This window comes from Amblyomma mixtum, chromosome 1, assembly GCF_055824585.1.
Source record: "Amblyomma mixtum isolate Tamu chromosome 1, ASM5582458v1, whole genome shotgun sequence".
Lineage (NCBI taxonomy): Eukaryota > Metazoa > Arthropoda > Arachnida > Ixodida > Ixodidae > Amblyomma > Amblyomma mixtum.
The window spans coordinates 182,334,126-182,341,850 of NC_143012.1; the positions used below are offsets into that span (position 1 = coordinate 182,334,126).

Here is a 7,725-nt window from a genome sequence, read left to right on the forward strand (position 1 = left end):
CTCACCGCCGCAGCAGCAATAATGATATTACGTAGTGGTTTCGCGTACGCCGAATGTACTACGTTTTCAATAATGCCGATGACTGTCGCCGAAAACAATCATCATCGAGAAGAAGACGACGCGGCAGCAGCAATAGCAGCGACGACGACTGCCCCGGCATTACCGCCACCGCAGTCGCCGTGCTATAGCAGCGACGACGACGAACGCGCCGGCGATTCAACTCCACTCATGCGACCCTCCTCCTTAGAAAGCAACCAGGACGTCTTTCTCATATTGGCGGACACCATACTGCGTGAAAGGATACAGAGAACACTGCAAGCCTCCGCGGAGAAAAAGCGGCGGCCGTTATCATTAATGGCGAGACTACGGTCCTTTCTGCTCGTTGTGTTGTATGCATTCGTGCATAACAAGAACATACTACGCGTCGTGGCGTTCCACGTCGTGTGCGTCGCAGTCGTCTCGTTTCTGATGATGCCTAGCAAAACAACAGAATGTCCTCCACCTCCCGCTTGTAGACTCTGTACCGACGTCGTCGACGACGAATAATATGTTTTACTCCGATATCTATGTGGACCTTACGAGAGATATAGACGTAGTTCTGTCTTTGGGAGACGTCGCGTACCTGAAACGAAATTTCAAACACGAGAGATCCATATTCGCGGATCCCGGTAGAACGCGAGTAACGCTCTCGACCGACGGTCACAAACCCTCTTCTTCTTCTTCTGACGCCTCCTCGAAGCGCGTAGTTGTATTTGGACGCCAACGACAAGACCCCGATGATGCCGTCTACAGCGGGCTCACCGCCAAGCGGCGGCGTGCGGTATTGCAAGAAGGAGAAGAAGAAGAAGAAGAAGAAGAAGAAGGAGAAGAAGAAGGAGAAGAAGAAGGAGAAGAAGAAGAGGAAGGAGAAGAAGAAGAAGAAGAAGAAGAAGGAGAAGAAGAAGAAGGAGAAGAAGAAGAAGAAGAAGAAGGAGAAGGGGAAGGAGAAGGAGAAGAAGGAGAAGAAGAAGAAGAAGGAGAAGAAGAAGAAGAAGGAGGAGAAGAAGGAGAAGAAGAAGGAGAAGGAGAAGAAGGAGAAGAAGGAGAAGAAGGAGAAGAAGAAGAATCGGCGCTAACCTCTGAGGGGGACGACATCGTCAGTAAAATGCGCAACTGCAACTTTAAGCCAGTGAAGTGCACGCACGACAGCGACTGCGTCAAGAGCTGCGGAGCGAAAACATTCAAGTGCGTATATCCTCAGTGGGTATCGGAGAGGAGCCCGAACGGCGGCGTGTGCGGCAGGGTGGCCGAGAACAAGACCGATCCGTACGTTCCGTGCAGTTCGATATTCGGCAACAACGTGGCATCGTCGTAGACGGCGTGGTGCACTGGAAGTGCGTGTCCAAGTACCCTAGTTTGGTCAACGATTACGGACTGAACATTTCTTGCAAACGGGGCGTATTCGTACACGAGCAGAGCTCGACGCCGTACATACCGGGTTACCACGACCCCACCGCGTGCATCTGCACGCAATGTCCGCCGGGCTTCGTCGAGACTCGCACGGGATGTGCCAAAGACAGCTGCTATCCCGGCGTTCGTAAGTGGCGCGTCGACTCGATCAAGCGACCGATCTACGGAAAGACTGCGGACAACGTGAAAGTGAATTGGTTACAGTACGAACGCGATTCGTTCGGAGACCCGCAAACGACGTGCCTGTGTCCGCGCGGTTACGTTTCGTGTCCCGGTCCCGCGTTCGAAACTGTCGAGTTGCAGTACGTGTGTCCGATGGCTGTGAAGCATAAGCCCGTGTGCGTTCCCGACCCCTGTAACCGCGGAATCAACGAGGACAACGTTACGTTCTACAGTCACGCTCGGCGAAGATGCATGCAAAGTCAATCCTTCTTCGCGGAACCGGCAGGAATCCCCACGTTCGGCACGCTCGACGACTTGAAAACGGTCGTAAAGAAATACAACGACACTCTGTGACCTATTCCGAATCATGTCACGCACAAAGAGGAAACGCAGTATCCTGAAAACACGTTCGCTACAAAGTCTAAAGGTTCGTGGGTGATAGCGTTCACGGAACCGGGATTCGGACCGTCTCGCGGCTTTCTGACCAAACTGTACGGCTGTCTGGGTTACGGGGCCGTGGTTCCCAAACGCTCGCCTCCCATACCGGTAGAGGAGTGGTGGAGCGTCTGGGCTCCGAACATGCAGCCAGCTTTACGACGAGTCATCGACAACGGCACCACCCCATTACTAACGTCGACGACGTCGCCGAGAAAAGCGTGGTGACCGCTAGACTAGAAGCCGAAAATATAGAGCACGGGACGACATGTTTCGGGTAGACACACACACTCTCTTTATTGAATAAAGTCTCTTTTACGAAGCTGCCTGTTGTTGTTGTTGTTGTTGTGGTTGCAATGACGGGAACGCGGGTGCCAACCTCATGTCCACTAATCTCATAATGTTCAAAGTTCTCGCGGCGTCCGAGTCGTCGCCGTACATGGAGCTGTACTCCGAACTGCAAGCTATCGCTCCTGCTGGCACGTTGTTTTTGCGTTCGTGGTAGAGACGCTCATCGGCGTCGGCTGCCGCCAAGTTGACGTCCATATCTAGCTTCTTCCTATTCTTACTGGTATCGTCTTCTTCTACTATTTTTTCTTCTTCTTCATTTTCACTGTCGTCGTCGTCCAATCCATTCCTAACGTCTACATCCATGGCGGTAACGCTGTTCAGCTCGACGATCACGTAGTTGCGTAAAGCCGTAACCGCGTCGCAAAATTGTTCGTACACGTTTCCTTTGCTGCTCTGGGGAAGCCATAGCGCTCCGCAAGCGATGGTGCGCAGCATGAGATCGTACTCTTCGGACTGAATCAAATCCTCTTCGCATTCGGGTTGAGCGAAGCAGTCGTTCCGCATAAATGCAGGACAGTACTTCTTGACCGCGTACACGAACGCGCCCGCCGACGCGGTGGACGTGTAGTAGTCGTCGTTCTCCTCATTTTCAACGACGTGCATGGCAGAGACAATGTACGCGGCCACTTTGTGTACGTACCACTCGAACTGTTCTCTGGTGACTCGGCCATTGGAATTGGGAAGAAATACGCGTTCCCAGAGTGCGCGCGCGCTCGTGGGAATCGACTCGACGACGAACGGGGCGGCGACAGGAACTCCTCCGGGGACGTTTCTGAACAGCTGTAGCGTCGAGTTGTCTGGATGAGTGGGTGGAAATAGGGCCAATTCGGTAACTCGAACGTTCGAGGTGTTGCAACACAACTTTGAAAACAGCGGCTCTACGTACACGTCTTTCGAGCAAAGCAGTTTGCACGCCACGGCGATGCAACGATTTATCTTGATAAGATGCGCGTCTCCCCATCTCCACGACAGATTATTGCTAGGGGTGGCGGAGGCTTCATACAGTGCGTATGTGAGTATTTCGTTCTTACAGTGTACGTACATGGGATGCACTTCCTCCTTGTGATGAGTGTAGTTGGCAACTATTGTATCTTTGCTGCACGGAAACCTACTCCACTGCAGCGTCAAGTCCTCGCACGCGAGCTTGCTGTATTCTAGCACGCTGGTGACGACTCCGTCCTCGTACACGTGCAAGTCCATAGGCTTGTGTTCTCCGAGGCGCGCAAACGAGTACGTTCCGTCATTGTGCGAGACGAGAACGCCGTTTCCGTCTGACACATCCGAAACGCCACACAGCAGCGTCGCGTATCTAGTCCACAACGACTCTCTGAACCAATGCCAGTCTCGGGAATCGTCTTCGTCGTCTTCATTAGCAGCAGCAGCAGCAGCAGTAGCAGCAACGGAATAGTTGACTACCGTGTCGCGAATTTGCTTGGACGACGCGACGGTGTCGGAAACGTCGAGCAACGCCCAGTTCGCCATACGCGCCGCGACGGCGGCTCGCTCGCGCTGGCATCGTAGCACATTGGATTGCATGTCGAACCACTTGAGCGTCAAGGCGCAATGGCAGAATATGATGCGAGTGTATTCGTCGTCCGTTATGAAGTCGCCGGTCGAACGTCGAGAAACCTCGGACAATTCTTGCAGCATGTACGCATCCAAGGGGTCCGTGCCGTTGACGAAAGTGGTCATGTACGTGTTGACGTTGTCGTTTCGAGACGCTGCCAGGTCGTACAACACAGCCATTCTTCTCTCCGGGGCTGGTCGCAACTTGTTCAACGCTCTGTACAGTAACGAATCGGCCTTCGCTAATGTGCCGTTGCGGGCCATGTTGCCCTCGCACGCGATGTCAGTCGACATTGCCGAGTCTGAGAACAGCGCGCAGAGTGTGATTAGACAGTCTTTGTAGCTGCGATCTCGACTCTGTCGCTGTTCTTCGAGCGCTACGATAAGCGATTCTTCTTCTTCTTCTTCGTCCTCCTCCTCTTTCTGGTCGTTGTTGCAACATTCTTCTTGAAAGAGACTGAATGACGAATGAAACACTTGCAATATATCCTTCAGACGCGGTACGTTCGACCTCGCAGCCAGCTGCTTTAGCATACCGGTCTTGAAAGAATGATTTCTCAACAACATCTCTATAACGTAGTATACCACAGCATCTTCCAAACGCTGTTGAACATTTCCAACCTCTAAAGCAGCCATTCCGTCTTCGGGCGTGGTGTGACGACGACTCCGCTTCAGTAGGAATCTGACCGCTTCGGATAGCTCTTCTTCTTCTTCACTAACACGCGGTGAGATGTGCCATAAAGCGTTACCACGCCGTGAAACAACGCCATACTCTTTATCATGTTTCTGTTTTCATCGGCCAGTAGTTCGAGCAGAGCGTTCTCGTCGCGATCGGCAACGGCGACGCCGACGCGAGCTATCAGTTCGATCAAAGCAATGTCTCCGTCCCACTCGCTCAATTGAGCGGCAACAGCGGCGTAGGTCGAAAAGAAAAAGTCTTCTTCGTCCTCGTCGTGTCCGATGAACACCTTTCGAAACCGATAGACCCACCACTGCAAGTACCACCAATTGTGTTTGACGCTGGTCGTTCTCGCAAACGCGTACAGGTAGGCGCAGGCACTCGTAGACGCGTCGTCCGGCAGAGTTCTGGTCAGAGCATAGTAATGAAGCGATGGCGGTTTGGAGTCTCGAAACACAATTTCGCACAGTGATCCGCGAAGTACTGGGGGAGGCGATGGATTGCTCGGTAGAAAGCTGCATAGGACGAAATCTAACGTGCACAGTACCTGCGACTGAAACGAGACGCGTCCGTGCGGACCGTCGAACTGCACGATCAAATCCATCGTGGTATCGTCGTATTCGTCTTTCCTATCTAGATGATAGAATAACGCTTCTCGACCGTTAGCATTCAGACGAAGCGTGTCTTTGCACTGATCGGCGTCGTACTCGCGGCCTTGCATGCGATGCAAGTACGCCCAGAGTTGTTCCATCGGAGCCATGACGAACTGCTGGGCATTGTGAGCGACCACTTCTTCGACGATGTAGTCCATGTTGTTGTTGTTATTGTTGAAGACAAACGATGTGTGTGCACAGTAGAAACGAGTCAGATTTATTATTCATTCATTTGACGTCTTTGGCGTACACGTTAACGGCTATGCGCATGGCGGCCAGGATGTGAGCCGTTAGAATGCCCGCGTACTTTATGTGCACGCCGCTCGCCACGTTGGCGTGTTTGCAACGCACAGAACGGCCTTCTCCCAACCAGGTTCCGCAGAATATCGAGATCATTCCGCAGTCCAGACACACGTTCGCCGCCTTGTTCGTGGTGTCGGCGTGCATGCCCAATTTGAGTAGCGATTGAGTCGCGCCCGTCGCGTGTATGGCCGAGCACTCCATCACTCCCATGCGAGCGCTGCCGTCGTTGGCCCTGCCTTCGGTGGGCTGCCGGGTGAAAATGTTGTACACGTTGACTCTGTCTCTGAAGTGGAACTTGTCTTCGGGCACGTTTCGTTGCGGAAACATGGGCGTGTAGTGCGCCTGAATCGGGTGCAGAGTCCGCGAGCCGACCGATGACAGCGTCGGCGGCAAAGCGAAACGCTGCAGCGCGCCGGCGGGTCGTTTCAACTGGCCGACCGTCAGGCGCGAGAGGATCGTCACCGGGTGCACGATCGCGTCGGGCACGAGACCGTCGACCTCGCCGCGAGGCATGACGCAGTCGGGCAGTATGCAACACACGACTCCCTTCTGACCGTGCGGAGTGGCGAACTTGTAGCCCAGCGTGGGCACGGCGCACTTGGTGACTGCGATCGCGAGTCTCTGTTGCTGGTGGTTGAGAATCCAGTAGCAGTGCTGAAAGGCGTATCCTATAACCCCTCGCTTCCCCGAGAACACACCGACGTACGAGTTGGCGGTCGTCTGCACCACCACGATGGGCTGGTCTCGTCTGACGATGGCCGTGCCCGGCGGAACGCCCCACACGTCCTTCTCGTACGCCACCGAGCACTCGACGGGCCGTTCCGAAAACGTCAGGCAACCGCACGAATTGGCGGGCACAACGAGACGCTTGACGTGTATGTACGCCGAGCGTCTCGCGAAAGACGACCTCAACACGATACCGTCCTCGACGCACGACCCGATGGCCATGGGCAGCACGACCGCTTCCGTCGAGTACGCCGGCGCCGGGTCCAGCAACAGCGCCTTGGTCTCTCCGTTCCGTATCCACATGCCTCCGCGAGACATGGCTTGTTTCACCATTCCAAACCCTAACGTGTTGCGCGCCGCGTCGTTGTGTTTCCCAAAGTACCCCACGCTTAAATCATCATCGTCGGCGACGTCGGTCGGCCTGCTCGGGTAACAGAGCGTACCGCCTCGTTTCGCGTTGTATAGCGTGCCTCCCGACACGGACACGAGCAAGGCAACGCGGGGTTCGTAGTGCACCGCGACGTGCCTGAATCGCGTGCAAAATTCCACCAACGCCCGCGGCGTGACTTTCGCGACCATGCGATCGATGGGCTCGTTGTTGAAGCAGCACATGACCGAGTCCGCCGCCGTTTCGTCGTCGTATTCGGCGTTGTTGTTCCATCGATCCCACCATCGCAACACCGCCTCGCGTACGACACGCGTCGCGTGAGACACCAGTCGAAAGGAGAACTCGGTCTCCGGCAGCAGGTGCTTGGTCATTCCGATCTCGGACCCGTCGGGCGTCGCAATGGGCGACACGCAACCGTACTGCGAAGTCTGCACTTGGCGCATGTACGATTGCTTGGTGGTCTTGTGGAAGTTGACAATGACTCGGTATTCGTTAATGAGACTGGCTACGGGGCTCTCGGACGTCGCCGACAGAACGAAACGCGAATAGTGAGGGGTCATGACGTTGGCGTTGGCGTGTTCGACGCGAATTATCGTGGCGAGCAGTTCGATCTGGTGGTCCATGAATACGTGCGACGGCTGTTTCACGGTCTTGTACGCGTACGAATTGGTGTTGCTGACGCCCTTATAGCCGGCTGTGCAGCTGTCCAACTGCATGCGAACCATCTTGCACGCCGCAGCCAGTCGAGGGCAGTAGTTGCTACGAACCGCTCGTCGCGTTCGTCCAACACCGTACATTCTTTGTGGGGAGAATACGTGGATACCACGGTGATTGGAACCGAGGCTCCCGACAAGTATCCTCGAACGATGTTCACCGGGACGTACTCCGTCGTAGCGTACGACTTGAACACGCAACATATGGAGCGTTTGGCTCGATCGTCTAGCGGTCGCTTTCCATCGTACGAACTAGCACCCCACAATCGCGTCGTGGTCGTAGTAGTTTCACCACCACCA

At 54.6% G+C, this 7,725-nt stretch overlaps 1 protein-coding gene across 1 annotated transcript; it reads right to left on the reverse strand.

The window, feature by feature from the left end:
* Positions 1-5,523: 5,523 nt before the first annotated feature.
* Positions 5,524-7,437, reverse strand: LOC149370165 (uncharacterized). The gene has a single exon (XM_089577084.1). The coding sequence runs from the start codon at positions 7,435-7,437 to the stop codon at positions 5,524-5,526; it is 1,914 nt and encodes a 637-aa protein (XP_089433210.1).
* Positions 7,438-7,725: the final 288 nt, after the last annotated feature.

What these genes read in the sequence shown, in the direction of transcription:
- LOC149370165 (XM_089577084.1), bottom strand. Translation starts at nt 7,437, where the DNA reads ATGGTTCGCATGCAGTTGGACAGCTGCACAGCCGGCTATAAGGGCGTC.